Genomic DNA, 16928 nt, shown 5'->3' with positions numbered 1-16928 from the left:
AAGATGGGATTCTCAAAGAGGAAGCGTTTGGAAGGCTTCTGCCAAGCCCTTTCTTCTCCAGGATGTTTGGAGGGAAGCCTAACATGGTGCAGACCTTCACCTGCTCTCTTCTCCACTGTCACACTTGAAAAGCTGGCCTGTAATATCATTAGTACTAGCCGGTGAGGAAAAATATGATTGAGGCCAGTTTAAGTGTTTTGGGTCGAAAGGATCTGCTTGTGCACTGCAGCCTGTCATGTTTTTTTTTATTTGAGCACATTTACTATGACACCTCACATTTCTAGTGAATAAAAACATTGGACATTGCAGTGGCATGTTATGGTCATTATTTGAAGAATCTCATTATGTAATTGAGATAATGTTCCACTTCCCCAAAACTGCTATGCGTTCACTAATTAGCCCCAGGCAGGTTAAACGGTCCTTGGCCAAGTAACAATGTCTAAATAATCGTCCTAAAGAAGAGACTAACAGCTGCTGATTCTTTTTTCGGAAAGTACACAATCTGCTGTCATGGGCTGTCAGGCTTTGGTCGTTAGCAGCTATTTGTTTCACAATAGAAAACAGCTTGCTGGGAAAGAGCATCTGGTGTCCTCAAGGTTATTTCATTGTGTTTTGAAGTGGACCTCAGTCTGAAAGAGGGAGATTATGATGACCGAGTGTCTCACTGCTGTGAGGTCGGAGGTTGACATGGTGACAGAGGGGTCGTCTTTACATTTCGGACTCCGTGCCACTGTCAAAGCTGTGCTTCCCTGAACCACTGGTCCAGAGGAAGGCAGGTGAGTCCATTCCCCCTGGTCAAGATGAATCCAGATGAGACCAGTCTCTCTGGATGTCCCCCTAGCCCAGGTTAGACCAGATAAGACTAGTACTTAGCAGACGCTTTTATCCAAAGCGACTTCCAAGAGAGAGTTTTACAAAAGTGCATAGGTCACTGATCATAACAACGAGATAGCCCCAAACATTGTACAATGGACATACGATCTATAATTTGGATTATAGCGGTTGAATCATGTCACTTGCGTTGTGTCTGTATCCCAATTGGGATACATGACTCTGTGAAATTACTGTATGCATCCAAAGCTGCTCCACAGACATTTCAGAAAAGTGCCTCAGAAGTATCCTATTACTTAACCTTCTGCACTTTGGCACACTGAGGAACATTTTAATGATACAGTACGCGTGCGCACACACAGACTTCCTACTTTTACTGTACTCAGATGTCTAGTGCTGGCTCCAGGTCCCAGGGACATTCCTCCCTGCTCATCCATCGTATGTTGGCTCAAACACAGGAATCCCAGACTCCTTCTCGCTAGGCTAGCTAGGACACACCTGGCTAATCTATTTTAGCAAGCTAGACTGGGTTTGCTCACTAAGCTAGGCTAGCTAGGACACACCAGGCTAATCTATTTTAGCAAGCTAGACTTGGCTTGCTCACTAAGCTAGGATAGCTAGGACACACCAGGCTAATCTATTTTAGCAAGCTAAACGTGGCTTGCTCACTAAGCTAGGCTAGCTAGGACACACCTGGCTAATCTATTTTAGCAAGCTAAACTGGGATTGCTCACTAAGCTAGGCTAGACCTGGATAATCTATTTTAGCAAGCTAGACTGGGCTTGCTCACTAAGATAGGCTAGCTAGGACACACCAGGCTAATCTATTTCAACAATCTAGACCTGGCTTGCTCACTAAGCTAGGCTAGCTAGGACACACCAGGCTAATCTATTTTTGGCAAGCTAGACCTGGCTTGCTCACTAAACTAGGCTAGCTAGGACACACCCGGCTAATCTATTTTAGCAAGCTAGACTTGGCTTGCTCACTAAGCTAGGCTAGCTAGGACACACCTGGCTAATCTATTTTAGCAAGCTAGACTTGGCTTGCTCACTAAGCTAGGATAGCTAGGACACACCAGGCTAATCTATTTTAGCAAGCTAGACTGGGCTTGCTCACTAAGATAGGCTAGCTAGGACACACCAGGCTAATCTATTTCAACAATCTAGACCTGGCTTGCTCACTAAACTACGCTAGATAGGACACACCAGGCTAATCTATTTCAGCAAGCTAGATTTGGCTTGCTCACTAAGCCAAGGCTTTTGGGGTTATAGTCATACTGGTCCCTACCTTGTTCTGAAAGTTTATAGTTTGTGTAAGGAGAGTAGTCTAGAAGCAATGTTGTTCTAAGGGAGAATGATGACATACCTATTTAGCTTGTTTTATAAGCGTTTAAATTTGTTTGTGGACGTTGGGGTTCTAAACAAAATCATCTGGTCATGTTTAAACAAACAGTTTAAAGAGCTTTTTCTTCAAGCTAATGAGACCGAATCTCAATCCAGCACTGGGGTGTCCTGTTCTCTGTGGTGCAAGCGCCTCATCACTCAGGACCTGTTCAATTAGGGTCTTTTACACATCATGCTCCACATCACTGTCCCTGACTTGTGTGTTTGTGTAACTCTGCTTGGTGCATACATTGATGTTGACTCATTCAACTTGAATCAGTTTAAGTCGGAGGCTGAAGAGCTCTTCACCTATAGGCCTTGTTTATGTCGTGTCCCATAAATTCTGTACCCGAACACGTGAATTTCTTCAGAATGAAGTCAATTGAATTGTCAGTGGTGTCTCAGTATAGTTCCTCTCTCCACAGGGACTGAAAGGCCACCCTGGTCCGCCTGGCCACCCTGGAGATCCAGTGAGTGTGTTTGAATATTCTATATTCATCATTATGAATATACCAAACTTTTTACCTGTATTGTTAAGATGATGCAAGGAAACCATTTCCTTTGCCATAATGTATTTTGGAGTTAATCCACACCCATATAATACATACACACACACACACACATACACACAAAAGTGAGGATGTTACACGCGTCCTCCATAGATAATATATACTGTATATAATCGGATTATATCAGATTATCCTTCTTTTTGTTTACCTATTAGTACTAATAATGAGTCATGTGTGTAACGTTACCATCACTCAGTTATGTGTTGCGTCACCTGTGGCCTATCTGGGCTGTTGCCCTCTCTGTGGCGCTCTCACATCCCATAACACTGGCAATGGGTCCTTCCAGTGAGCAGAGATCTAACATTCTCAATCTCAACTCAAAAAAAGGCCTCATTGTCAGGAAACTTACGTAATTACGGTGGTTGTCTTTCAATGCAAACAGGCTGTAATTTACAGATGCCCTCATGGCCATGCTAATCAAGTATAATATAATATTCAAATGGCAGTCAGACCATGGAGAGGATGACTCATGTTAATGACTGAATGCCGTTGAAGACAAACATCCCCTGGTGCAGCAGTAAAGTAGCCAGAGGTTGTACCACACGACAGACTGACTGCTGTGGGCTTGGCTGCTACGAGGCAGACCCAATATCCTGCATGATTCTGCTTTCTGAACTCGACGCCAACAATGACATTGTTCCTCTTTCTTTCTGGCTTCCATTTGAATGGATTCACATGGGCTTCGTCGGAGATTGGAGGCTCAGAATCACACGACCAGTTTTCCCCTTCTCCTCCGTCTCTCCCTCATCCTCCCATTCTCCAATCTGCTCTCTCTCCCGCTCTGCTTCCCTCCTGCTGTCCGCCCTCTCTCCCCCTCTCCATCTCCCCCTCTCCCCCTGTGTCTCCCTCTCTCTTTCCCTCTCTCCCCCTCTCCATCTCCCCATCTCCCCCTGTGTCTCCCTCTCTCTTTCCCCCTCTCCATCTCCCCCTCTCCCCCTGTGTCTCCCTCTTTCTTTCCCCCTCTCCATCTCCCCCTCTCCCCCTGTGTCTCCCTCTTTCTTTCCCTCTCTCCCTCTCTCCATCTCCCCCTCTCCCCCTGTGTCTCCCTCTTGCTTCCTTTCTCTCCCTCTCTCTTTCCCTCTCTCCTTTTCTCCCTCCCCCTGTATCCCTCTCTCTGCCCATCTCCCTCTCCCACTGACTCCCTCTCTCCGTCTCTGCAGGGTGATCGTGGAGCTGATGGAAGCCCAGGGGCTAAAGGTTATCCTGGCAGGCAGGTGCAGTAAATCTAGTGTTGCAGTGCTGGTTGAGCAGGGCCCACACGCATGCATGCATACACAGTACCTACTCGCACACGCACCTACACAGTAACTACACACACGCCTAAACACCACCTACACGCACACACATGCATACACAGTACCTACACACACACACACACACATGACTACACATTACCTACACACTCACACATGTAAAGCCCTTGGTTTTGTCAGGAAATAAAATGTGAAACTGTTTTACTTAGTCAGCAGTACCGCAAAGAAAGAAAACAAAATAAAACTGTGACTAATTAGGTAGCTCCCCGGGCGAAAGATGTTTCCATCACTCTCCCAAGCTCGTACCGTGAGTCCTCATTCAGCTTTCCACGTCTGGGAATTTGATTTTGAAGGGGAAAGTTCCCTTTGTAGCCGAGCTGTGTTATGATTTCAACGCTGAGTAAAACATGTTTCCTCTCTCAGTTTGCAAATGTGCAACGCCATGCAGCTGGGCGATCACTCCCAGCTCGCCTTGTTAAAAACGGTTTACGGTGCTTTCGGGTTCACGCCATTGTCTGCCTCTGTACCCCCTGAGTCCCGTGTAACCGTGGTGATCCCTGCTGGACGCTCAGGGGGATGGAAGCTTCTAGAAGCCTTGTATTAGTGTCTTAAGATGATCTTGGCCTGCATGTCTTTAGAACCCCGTGCTGTGTTTATTTTAACAGTGTTCAAACAGTGTCCTAACAATACTTCAACAGTGTGTTGACGGTATGGTAACAGTGCTAAGAGGCTAACAGAGCTATGTGTTGTTCTCCAGGGTTTACCTGGGCCTGTGGGTAACATGGGGCCTAAAGGATCCAGGGTGAGTAACCATGCTCCTTAGTCAGAAACTCTATTTTAGCAAGTTTGTTTTACTACAGTACAGTAGACAGTCTACTGTATGATGTTGCTATCTGACCCGGTCAGAAAGGTAAATATGATTCATACCTCCTATCTGCGTGGAGCTACGGGACATAGACACAGCTCATGGCTTCTCGCAGCACGTCCACCGGCCTCAAGCCTAACGGTCCCCCCCCACCCCCACAAACACACACACACGTCAATGCCAGCAAGTTATAAACACAGGTAGAGAGGCCCAGCTATGCCACAGTAAAGCTAAACGAACTGTGAAAAGGGAGCGCACCAAACTCGTAAACCTGCCGTGTCGGACCGCCCACATCCTGTCAGGACGGAGTTCTTTGTGGACCTTAGTTCACACGAGACTGTGTTACCTTCAAATGAGCATAAATATTCTTGATATGAAAGTAAAAGCGCAAACGGTGAGCGCATGCTAATGCTGTTAGCCTTGAGGAACTGTGTCATTGGTTAGGATGTTACTACTGTGTTGTGTGTACTGGAGTGTGTTACATTTGTTCCCACCATGTCTCCTCGCCTGTCCTCCTCCTCTGTCCCCTGGCTCCAGTCCCAGAAGTCTGCAGAGATCCCTGAGGTGGGGGTATGTGCCCTTGGACTACATCGTGGAAGCCAGCACCATGCAGTCCATGGGCATATACACTTGCCTCAAGGCTTTGTTCTTCAGGCAGGTATCATCGTCCATCCATCAGGACCCGAAGACGCAGAAGTTCATAGGAAATGCTCTACCTTCACCTTACCTGTGCATCTCTCTCCTGTGTCTGTGTTGAGTGTCACATCCCTCCTATGTCTCATCCTTCCCTCTCCCATTCTCCCTCTCACCCCTCCCCCTCCCCCTCTCTCCTAACTTCTCTCTTGTCTCTCTCCCTCCCTCCTTCTGTCCCCCCATACCCTCTCCTTTTCTCAGGGCCACATAGGAACCCCTGGTCTGTATGGCCTACTTGGACCAGATGGGGAGAGGGTGAGTGTCGCTTCTTATCTGCACTCAGTCAGAAAGTGAAAAGATGAAAATGAGTAGTTAGTGAGGATCAGAAAGCCGTTATCGTCCAAGTAGTTGTAGTTCACCACCTGCAAGTACTGCGTATCACACTGTAATCTTATCAGCCTGATAAATAATGGGGCAATTACACGGACAGAAGCCCCAGTGGGCAGTAGGCACGCTCCAAAACAACCTCTAAAACTGTGAGTGGCAGTTGGTCCCACTCACAATATTTATACAAGATCAAAACCTACAGAAATGTCCAACTTTTCCTACTGTTAAGGATAATATCCCAGAGCTAGGCTCTGGAAAGGAAGCCGGGCTTAAAACGGCTTTGAGTTCGCTTCAGCAGGACTCCGATTCCCATAATCCCTCAGGACAATGGACCAACATTGTCTAGTTGAGCCTTCTCTTTGGTTGCACATGATATGAAGTTAGTGTATATCTACCTCTCCTTACTTCTGCTTAGAAACTGGAGATATCATTAATTGTACCCCAAGATATCAACTTTACCCCATTTTCTCTGTTTAACCCTCTCTCTTGTGTGTCTGTATTCTCTCTCTCTCCTCCTCCTCTCCTCCTCTCTTCATCTGGGTGTCTCTACAGGGACTTCCAGGTCTACACGGAGAGAAGGGCAAGACGGGTAGGCCGGTAAAGTTTTCTCTCAACATACTTTTCAGAGCACCTTTCATGCGGTGTCAATATGCACCCCAATCAATGGTCATACCATGTGCCATGGATCTTGTTTGTTTGTATAGTAACTTAGAAAACCGTATTGTGAATATGACATGGCTGTTATTCACAGGGGGAGGTAATGGGACACCTAGGTTAAGATTAGATTTGTGACTGATGTGACAGTGGCTTCGCCACTTTGTAGAGTCTGTTGTCTTTAAACTCTGGAGTCCCTGGGTCCAACGCCAGAGCAGGCCAGAGAGGGATGTCGGATGACGCATTTCAAACAAAGCCATGCGACTCTACATCCAATTCATTACAGCTAACCGATTCATGATATTTCATTTAGTCATGCACTGTGATGCACTCTGTGTACTACAGACTCTCATTATGTTCAACGTTTATTGGGGAAACTCTTAAAACGTGTTTATCTGCGCCCAATCATCTGTGTGGGAGAGTATGTAATGTGGTCACTCATTTGTGGCTCCATCCACCGCTAACTGCAGGCTAGCAGACTGGCTGGGCAGCGGCGCCGCAATGAGGGTTCTCAGTTCTCCCATGAGTGTTGTATTAACATGGAAAACTAAAGTGCTCATAACAACTTTCAATACGTACAAGACATTTTCCCAAGCACTGTCGTACATCCAGCAGTGACTGTACTGTATTACATTGTTGATAACCAGTGACAAAGACTGCAGACATGTATCTGTAGTCTGGAGGGAAGGTCATGCCAGCTACACAAACCCCGTTCTCACCAGCAGCATGGATATGGTCTGGTGCTAAAGTGTAGCCGACTGGATATCTGAATACTGGGTGGTGCTAGGACTGGGGGAGGATGTATTAAGAACCGGACACATCTCTTACAGAACCTGTCCTGATAACGTCCCAGTATCCAGCTCATAATGTACAGCTCTGGGGAACCATGTGTTTGTGCTTAGAGCGCCACAATGACTGTCCTTCTTGGAAAGAAGAGCCTTTTTCCACATTTTCCCTGGCAGCACATGGCAGCGACGACTCTGTTTCGCTTCCTCTGGATCCGACCAATGGCGTCTGACTAACATTCAACATGCCGCCCCACAGAGACGATCTCTAGACGCTGCCACGCAGAGAACGTCAGCCGCGTCTCGTGCAGGAGAAACGGGAGTTCGGAGCTCCGCCGTGGTTACGCGCCCCTCTCCCGCGGCCGTACGTCCTGCGGCGCGTAACCACGGCGACTAGAGCGCAGCCGGGGGCGCTCCGCGGCAGCGCGCTGTTGACTCTGGCACGGGGACAAGCGCACGTGGAGCGTGCGGCTCGGCGTGCTCTGGGCTAGGATGGAATCGCGAGCAGCCAGGAGAAAATAAATCCTGTGTCAGCAGATCGGTAGTCAGCCAGTCAGCCCGTTTTGATGCTACTGTAGGCAGACAGACGGCTGGTTATACAATCAGACAGACAGACAGACTGCTGGCAAGGCAGGAACACAGTCAGCTAGAGTGGCAGGTAGAGAGGCAGGCAGAGACAGACAGAGAGGCCGACAGATATGCAGTCAGAGAGATAGCAGGATCAGCAGGGAGAGAGAGAGAGCGAGGCAAGCAGTGTGAGGGGTTGGCTGAGAGACAGACAGACAGACAGACAGACAGACAGACAGACACAGACAGGCAGGCAGGCAGGCAGGCAGGCAGAGAGACATACAGAAAGAGAGACAGGCAGGCAAAAGAGCATGGGACGTTAGAGAGAGACAGGCAGAAAGGCAGGCAGGCAGCTTGAGCTCTGTGGCTTGGAAGCTCAGCCGTGGAATTTCCTGACCGTCCGAGGGAAAGGAGCTCTGGGATGTTTACTGGGTTCTAGAGTGTGTGCTTGAGGTTAACCCTGCCAATATCAATGTTGGGGAAGTTTGTGTGCTGACACTGCGCTTTTGTGTGCTCTCATAATACATCTAAGACAAGGACGCATATTCCGTGTTTGTTGATTTCAATGATCCCGCAACCGTCTGTCTACATGTTCTCGGAAGTGAGAACATCACTCATCAGTTTCAGCCTGCTCGTCGTTTACAGGCTGTTAAATCGGAATTCTAACTCAAGTTTCAAGTTTTGGAGCTGTTCCTTTCGTTGGAAGGTCATGATGTTATATCTTTAGACTGAACATCTTGTCTTGTACTGCTGACCTTAGAACCAGAACTACTATAGTGCCCCACACCATGTTGCTGTACCAGCTTCTGTGTTTCTGTGTGTGTGTGTGTGTGTGTGTGTGTGTGTGTGTGTGGACCCAGGGGTTTCCTGGAGACTTTGGTGAACGTGGACCACCGGGGCCTGATGGGAACCCAGTAAGGAACCAAGTCAGCCTGAGTCAGCCTGAGTCAGCCTGAGTCAGCCTGAGTCAACCTGAGTCAACCTGAGTCAACCTGAGTCAACCTGAGTCAACCTGAGTCAGCCTGAGTCAGCCTGAGTCAGCCTGAGTCAGCCTGAGTCAGCCTGAGTCAGCCTGAGTCAGCCTGAGTCAGCCTGAGTCAGCCTGAGTCAGCCTGAGTCAGCTGTCCAGTTCTACCGCACTGAATACACACTGTACATACACACATATATACACTGTACATCCACACATATATATATATATATACAAACATATTCACTACATGTACACACACTACATTTACAGACTTACAGTGTGTATATACACACATTGCATATAGATATCCCGATTGGCTGACCTCTCCAACACCATTTCCTGTCTCTGAGGGGGAACTAGAAAGGACCAGTTGGCTGAATCTTCCCCATTCATGCTGAGTCTGGGCTGGCAGGAAGGTCACACTGAGCTCTGAAACATCTTTCTCTCTCACTCTTTCTTTCTCTCTGTCTTTACTCTCTCTCTCTCTCTCTTTCTTTTCCCTTGGTGTTTCTTTGGAACTAGTTCCTGCCGAGGATGTGGACAAGGCATGTAGAAGTGGGGCAGTCAGCCCGAACAAAAAGCCCCATTCTGGGTTGCGTCAGACCCCCTTTCCCTAGCTCAACCCAGCAGTTAGGAACTGCAGATTACACAAGCTACTGTCAGGGGACAACACACACAAACACACACACATTAACACACACAATCACCACATCTGCATTCATGATTCTGAATAGACTCTTTACACAGACGCTCTTTACACACACACACACACACACACCTCCCAGCAGTCTAAGGAACTGTAAGTCTCTTTCTGCTGTATATGACTCGAACCTTCTCTCCTGACCAGGGAGAACTGGGTGCGCCTGGTCCAAGTGGAGTACCTGGCCTCATAGTGAGTATCTGAAGCCATGTCCACCACACTACTGGTCTCTCCTCTCTCCTGCTGGTCTCTCCTCTCTCCTGCTGGTCTCTCCTCTCTCCTGCCGGCCTCTCCTCTCTCCTGCTGGTCTCTCATATCTCTGTGTCCACCATACGGCTGGTCTCTCCTCTCTCCTGCTGGTCTCTCCTCTCTCCTGCTGGTCTTCCATCTCTCTGTGTCCACCACACTGCTGGTGTCTCCTCTCTCCTGCTGGTCTCTCCTCTCTCCTGCTGGCCTCTCATCTCTCCTGCTGGCCTCTCATCTCTCTGTGTCCACCACACTGCTGGTTTCTCCTACCTCCTGCTGGTCTCACATCTCTCATGCTGGTCACTCTCCTGCTGGTCTCTCATCCCTCCTGCTGGTCTCTCATCTCTCCTGCTGGCCTCTCATCTCTCTGTGTCCACCACACTGCTGGTCTCTCCTACCTTCTGCTGGTCTCACATCTCTCATGCTGGTCACTCTCCTGCTGGTCTCTCATCTCTCCTGCTGGCCTCTCATTTCTCCACGTGTCCACCACACTGCTGGTCTCTCCTACCTCCTGCTGGTCTTTTTTCTCTCCTGCTTGTCTCTGACATGAATTGTGAATACTTTAACGGTTAGTGACTGGATTGTTTGGAAATGCTCTCAGCCAATGGTAAACTGATAAACGTGAGCTGCCATACTGCAATGTTAGAATGTGTTTCTGTGTTGTCAGGGAGACATGGGGTCTATGGGCATCATGGGCATACCTGGGCCAGGTGGACTAAAGGTAAACTCCCATACTTCAAATGTTTTGCTTTGATTATTGAAAGAACCAGAAGAACAAGTCCTCACCTGTGATTGGCTGTTTTTCAGGGGGTGTCCGGTAACCCTGGAGAGGCAGGACTGAAAGGTGATCAGGTGATCTGAATACCTTCTCATTGGTCTACCTCTCTCACCTGACCATCTATCATTAGGAACAATGCTTCTTAATACGGCTACATAGACCTTTAAAAGTACATTTAGGAACATTTGTTTGTCATCAGCTGCCATCTTTGTGCTCAGATAATGCATTCTTCTCGTAACCCTGCCTAATCTTGTCGTCAGGGTGAAGTCGGTGTGCCGGGCAAGCCAGGAGAGACAGGGTTCCAGGGTGACAAGGTACAGGTCTGCTGAGGTGTCGGCTGTGTGTGTGTGTAGCAGTGCTACGTCTCTGTAAGGCTGAACGGTTAGGGAATCGGGCTAGTAATCATAAGGTTGCCGGTTCGTTTCCCGGCCGTGCCAAATGATGTTGTGTCCTTGGGCAAGGCACTTCACCCTACTTGCCTCGGGGGGAATTACTTACTCTAAGTCGCTCTGGATAAGTGCTTCTGCTAAACGACAAAATGTTTTTTACAGGGTATACAGGGTTCCCCAGGGTTGCCAGGCAGCATTGGGAAACCAGGTCCGCGGGTGAGTGGTGTCGACGTTACCATGGTTACCCCGTTGGTGTGTTGAAGCTGTGCCCGCGGGAACTGACGGGATGAGTGACAGCAGTGCTGTGTTGTGTTGTGGCAGGGGTCGTCTGGTGACCAGGGGCCTGACGGACGCCCGGGGCCCCCGGGCCCTGAGGTAAGGACCCCATGAGGAACTTCCGACCCGCAGTCACAGAGAAGCTCTGTGAAGCGAAGCCAATGCCAGGAAAGCCATCAGAGATATCAAAGAGAAAGATGTTACTCAGTCTTGCTTCCGAGAGTATTTCAGAGACACAGTTCAGTCTTTCAAAGGAGTGACTCAGGATTTGAATATCTCTCATGAGCACTTGTTTTGGAAGTGATTTGGATTTGCAGTCGGCCTTGAAGGTGCATAGAGAACTAATATGCCAACTTCCTGGTTTTCCTCAGGGCTTCCCAGGTGACATCGGCCCACCTGGTCACAACGGGCCAGAGGGGTTAAAGGTCAGTGTTATAGTTGGGCTAGTTAGATAGTGTAATAGTAGGTTACCTAAGATAAAGGTAATGGATTGAGACATTAAAAGGGTACATTACATTGTTGTATGGCTAGTTTAGTATTTAATTATTACAGTAATAGTATTGATAACCGGTTAAATGTTGGTGATCGTAGCATTTGTGTTAATGATCAGTTATTCAGGGAGGGTTAATAGACCTTAAATATCTGTAATATCCCCAGGGGAAGCCTGGAGCCAGAGGTTTAACAGGTCCAAGAGGAACACCAGGTCTAGAGGTAAGTTTGTCATGTAGACATCCCCTGTTGGGGTGAGTCCTTCTGGGACGTGGGTAGACAGTGTTTGGTCCTGACTCGGCTGATCTTCTCCTTCAGGGGGATGGAGGAGCTGTAGGACCACCCGGAGCCATGGGACCAGAGGTGAGCACTGATATAGCTGTGTTTGCTCTGAACCAATCAGGAACCCAACCAGCACAACAATGAGAATTGTTTGGGGTCCGTCTATGGAAAGTCAGTGTCTGCCACTATAAAGACAGCACAATCTGGTTTGATATACCGTCAGACTTTGGCAGAGACAGTTGCCTATTGTTTTAAAGCTGTTTAGATTGGTTGATGATATGTTTAATGTTCAGTTGTGGCACCAGATTGGTTGCAAAATTGCTATAGTCTCATAGCCTCCCTCCACAAAAACAAAACAGTTTAACAGTATAGTCTAGCATGTGTCATTAAAAAAACTGTGGCTTGCAGTTTAACCCAATGAAAATATTGCTTAGTTGGAGTAAAATATGATACTCATTGGATTTAATTCATCAGTTTTTTTGGCGTTTGTTTTAAGATATTACTTTTGGAGCCTAGCCATTCTGCCAAGTACTGGCAATGAACGTCATATAGCTTCATTAAAGCACTGTGGAAAAAAAGTTACAGGACGGCTTTCGGGAAAGCCATACTGCTCTTTTCTTTGTCTAACACTGAAATCTATTAAAAAAAATCAGCCTCTAGTCTACCGACAGGACATTCTCCTCGAAGAGGTCACATCCACCTGGCCATGTGGACAAGCCAGATATATACTGAATTTCTTCCGTGATAGCCTCTGATTCGGTAGCTGAGAGCTCCATTCTTCTCCTAGCTACAGAGACATCCCGTTAGCATCCGTCAAAGATCACACAGAGCTTGGAGCTGGCCCAGGTTAAACAATAGCAGTGGAGTAATCCAATTACTGCCATCCAGACGCCCTCTAACCACCACATGGATCAGTCCAAACTACTGTCTACCAAAGTCAGGAACCGCGAGTGATGAGACAGTGTAAACCCTTTTCGATCGAACAAATGAGCCAATGACAACATCCAATCTAGAGAAGCGATGATTTTCAGGCGCAGAAGGGGACGCTCCAGCACATTGTTCTGGTTTATGGTCCTCTTGCTCGGTATGGGCTGGGTCCCTCAGTTTGTCTGGGAGTGTGCGCCGCTCGCCAGGGTCATAGAGGGTGTTGAGCGTTCAGCCTCTAGGGACAGCGGGGGTGGTCAGAGATTCTTATACAGAAGAAGGCGGGGCTTAGGAAGCCACTGGTGACGGAGGGCTGTGGGCCTTCTGTGATCTGTGTTCAGGGCAGACCTGGGAGGCAAGGGTTCACTGGGAGCACGGGCGAGGAAGGACTGAAGGTGAGTCGACTGAGCATGCTCCGTGCGCCCCGTCACTGTGATCCTCGCTCTAACACTGCCCGTCCTGCTTCTTCCAACACACAGCATGCGTGTCCAATGCTAGCCGTCTTGTACGGACTGACCTTTACAGCGTGGTTGTTACTGATTTGCACATTATGAGTCTTGAGCATGAGCATGTAAATGAAGTGCTAATTATTTCCATAATTAGCACTTCATTTAAATTAATTAGTGTTGTTATCATTTTCGCGAAATGCTAACAATCTTTAGTTGCAAATGAGATTCTAACAACCTTTGGTTATGATAATGGCATGCCAGTTATCTCTAGACATAGGTATGAGATGCAAATGGTCTTGAAACATGATTATGAGATGGTTAATTATCTCGACACACAAGTATAATATGCCAATAATGCTGCAAATTATGTTAATGGTCTCATCTGTTGTAGGGAGAGAGTGGGATGATGGGAGAGGTCGGAAAGCTTGGAGAGAGGGTAAAGTCTTTCTCCCTCTTCATACTTCACTGTGTTTGTGTTTATGGTGTGTGTGTGTGTGTGTGTGTGTGTGTGTGTGTGTGTGTGTGTGTGTGTGTGTGTGTGTGTGTGGGGGGGGTGGCTAGATAACTTACCGGATAAGTGTGCGTACCATGTAGGCTGAGGCCTTACTGCAGCGGCCCGGGTTCAAATCCGGCCTTGGCCCTTTGCTACGTGTCTTCCCCTCTCTCTCTGCCTTTCCTGTCACACTTCACTTACAAACGATCCAATAAAAACCCCCAAAAATGCCCCGAAATATATACAAAAAGAAAGAGACAGTAGGAGTGTTTAGCTTGCGCACGTGCAAGCCAGTTCAATGTTCGTGTTTGTTCGTCTAAATCTGTACTGTGTGACTCTCGATGTCGGTTCAGGAGTAACCGTTCGCTGTCCTGCTCTCCAGGGTCCTGTGGGGTTCATCGGGCCAGTGGGAGACTCAGGCCTGGCAGGAGAGAAGGTTTGACTCACCACGCGCACACACACACACACAGACACACACCAGTGTGTTCTCTTCTGGTGTTGTCTGGTGTTGCCGATGTCTGGATCCTGTGCCGGGCAACATCATGGCTGGCTGGGTTCTGAACTAGAGCTGTGTGTGTGTCCGCAGGGTGACCGCGGGGAGGTGGGACTGCCGGGGCCTCCAGGGGAGAAGGGAGCGACGGTAAGGAGTGAGTCTGGACCAGGTCTCTCCTCCTTGGGGCCTCCAGTCTGAAAGGATAGCTGTCCAATCACAGTGGGCTCAGAGAGGAGTGCGGAAAGGATTAAACACACACACGTAACCTGAGATGAAACAATACCCTGATAGCACATTTTCTCTAGCTAGCGTCTCTAGCTGTGTACTGGCATCTTATTAATTGTGCACCTACCGATGCAGTGTAACTGGCAGGTGTCATTATTAGCAGGATTGACAGAACTAAATCAGATGATTTGTTGTTTGAAGATGTCTTGATGTGTAGTATTGGTTTTTGGACCAGGGCCACCCTGGAACCCCTGGGGGAAATGGACCAACAGGACCACAAGGCCTCCCAGTACGTTGCCACTAACACGTCGTCACTAAGAACTGCCAGGGGTTCATTGTTTTGATAGACTGGTTGTGACGGTCCTTCCTGTTGTAGGGGCTGGCTGGCTCGCGTGGAGTCTGTGGCGGTATCGGATCTAAAGGCAAGAGGGTAAGAGGATCTTCTCTCTACGCACACTTCCTGTTTGCATGAACCCAAGGCAGCGGTGTTGCTGAGGACGCAAGGACGGCAAAATACCGTACAGTACAAAACCCTGAGAACCGAAGACCCGTTCAGACATAGTCCACAGCGCCGCTATGTCGGGGGAAAGAATTGCTGCCACCCCAAAGACGGCTTGGACTGTGTTCTCTGCACATCTGTCCGGCCTTTGTGGGCGCGTGGAAGACGTCGGACTGCGTGGCGAGAGAGCGCTTTCTGCGGCAACAAGGAGACCGCCCAGCTCTCAGACCGGTCTGATCTCAAAAACCATCCCTCCTCGGATCTGTATCTTCCCCGTCCGACCGCAGCGTCTTCCGGGGATGTGTCTCCCCCCTACTCCCTCCAGGACCATCACAGTACCGTCTGTGACCACCTTGACACGTTGGCGGTTTTAACGATGATCTGTTTCCATAAGATTATGAACTGTGACCTCCACCTCATTTATATGAGTATGTGAATAAGCATGTGGGCTAGTCTGGTTGAAAGAGGGTCATGTGTTGAGTCTGTTCCTTGAGAAACAGAGAGGTGTGTTTTCAAAGCGTCCCTTTCTCTCCCTGTCTCTACAGGGACCGACGGGCCCTATTGGTCCTGCTGGGGAGGATGGATCCAGTGGGCGGCAGGTGAGCTTCAGGTTTATGGGTCAAAGGTCAAACGCGAGTCCCCCTCATCTGATGTCAGCATGTAGAGTCACATAACTGAAGCTTTCCCACGAAACCACAACCGATATAAAGATACCGCAACACATCAGTGGCTTTGGCTCAAGTTCAGAGTCGGTATTCATTCATTAAAGTTTTAAAAGCAACTGCGTGCAATTTAGTCATTATTTCTGAGGACATTTTAAGGAGACTTGATTTGCCAACGCGCACTATAAAAAGTCATTAAAGAGGGAAGGAACTTCTAGGGACGTCTCAGAGAGAGAGAAGCATGCTGCCGGCTGTTGTTACACAGCTGGATGTCAGATTACGCAACGCTGTTGTCTCTCTACAGGGTTCTTATGGAGCGCCGGGGAAGTTGGGCTTTCCAGGAGAGATGGTAGGAGCTCATAAACAATAACTATCTTTGTCCAAACCACAACACTACTATAACCAAGTAAATCATCAGCATTCAGTATTTAAATTCTTTTTTGGATTCATTGACCTCAATTAACTTTAATATGTTTTGTTATTCCGGAGAGATGTCTTGATAAATAACACGCTAGTGACGATGAGAGTAGCTAACCGGGGTAAAAGGAGGCAGCTGTGACTCATATAGCATGCTGACATGACATCTTTGTGTGTGTGTGTGTGTTGGTGTTCTGCAGGGAAGGATTGGGGAGTCTGGGGAAGCTGGTCCCAAGGGAATCCCAGTAAGTGCTGCATTAGGCTACTCTGGCCACTGATGTGGACACAGTGCAGGGGAGCGGGTGGCCAAGCTTGAGGACTTCAGTGTGCTTATCTGTGTCCTCTCAGGGGACACCGGGACTCTCAGGACCTCCAGGGGCCAAAGGAGTTGGAGGAGAGCCAGTGAGTTCTTTGAAAGTCAAATATTTGGGGGTACTTTCACTATCCCGACCACAACTGCCTCCAATCAGGGCATCTGGGTGTTTGTTTGAATTCCTGCAAAGCCCACCAGTCAGAGAAACATCAGGTTTGGGTGAAAGTTCATCTTCTAAGTGGGAAGTTCCCTTTGATTGCAGACTTTGTTTACTGGAGTCTGGAGGTGTCCGTGACATTGTCCCTTTCGTGTCTTCTCCAGACACACATTGAGCCAGAACTTTCAGCAACCGTGTTCGAATCATCCTGTTTGGTTTCAGGGGTCTGGCATGCTT

General features: G+C 48.3%; 1 protein-coding gene across 1 annotated transcript in view; it reads left to right on the top strand.

The window, feature by feature from the left end:
• Positions 1-16928, top strand: part of LOC136933076 (collagen alpha-1(XXVII) chain B-like) — a 42211-nt gene that overhangs the window by 12869 nt on the left and 12414 nt on the right. Inside the window, exons 8-32 of the mRNA XM_067228454.1 lie at positions 2639-2683; positions 3943-3996; positions 4793-4837; positions 5795-5848; positions 6473-6517; positions 8787-8840; positions 9747-9791; positions 10513-10566; positions 10653-10697; positions 10884-10937; positions 11175-11228; positions 11334-11387; positions 11660-11713; positions 11946-11999; positions 12096-12140; positions 13325-13378; positions 13824-13868; positions 14308-14361; positions 14512-14565; positions 14879-14932; positions 15020-15073; positions 15688-15741; positions 16109-16153; positions 16422-16466; positions 16570-16623. Of these exons, the coding sequence (XP_067084555.1) occupies positions 2639-2683; positions 3943-3996; positions 4793-4837; positions 5795-5848; positions 6473-6517; positions 8787-8840; positions 9747-9791; positions 10513-10566; positions 10653-10697; positions 10884-10937; positions 11175-11228; positions 11334-11387; positions 11660-11713; positions 11946-11999; positions 12096-12140; positions 13325-13378; positions 13824-13868; positions 14308-14361; positions 14512-14565; positions 14879-14932; positions 15020-15073; positions 15688-15741; positions 16109-16153; positions 16422-16466; positions 16570-16623 (1269 nt within the window). The remainder of the gene's footprint in view (positions 1-2638; positions 2684-3942; positions 3997-4792; positions 4838-5794; positions 5849-6472; positions 6518-8786; positions 8841-9746; positions 9792-10512; positions 10567-10652; positions 10698-10883; positions 10938-11174; positions 11229-11333; positions 11388-11659; positions 11714-11945; positions 12000-12095; positions 12141-13324; positions 13379-13823; positions 13869-14307; positions 14362-14511; positions 14566-14878; positions 14933-15019; positions 15074-15687; positions 15742-16108; positions 16154-16421; positions 16467-16569; positions 16624-16928) is intronic.

Source organism: Osmerus mordax, chromosome 24, assembly GCF_038355195.1.
Source record: "Osmerus mordax isolate fOsmMor3 chromosome 24, fOsmMor3.pri, whole genome shotgun sequence".
Taxonomy (NCBI): domain Eukaryota; kingdom Metazoa; phylum Chordata; class Actinopteri; order Osmeriformes; family Osmeridae; genus Osmerus; species Osmerus mordax.
Note: the sequence above shows the minus strand (reverse complement) of the source record. Positions and strands in the feature narration are given on the sequence as shown.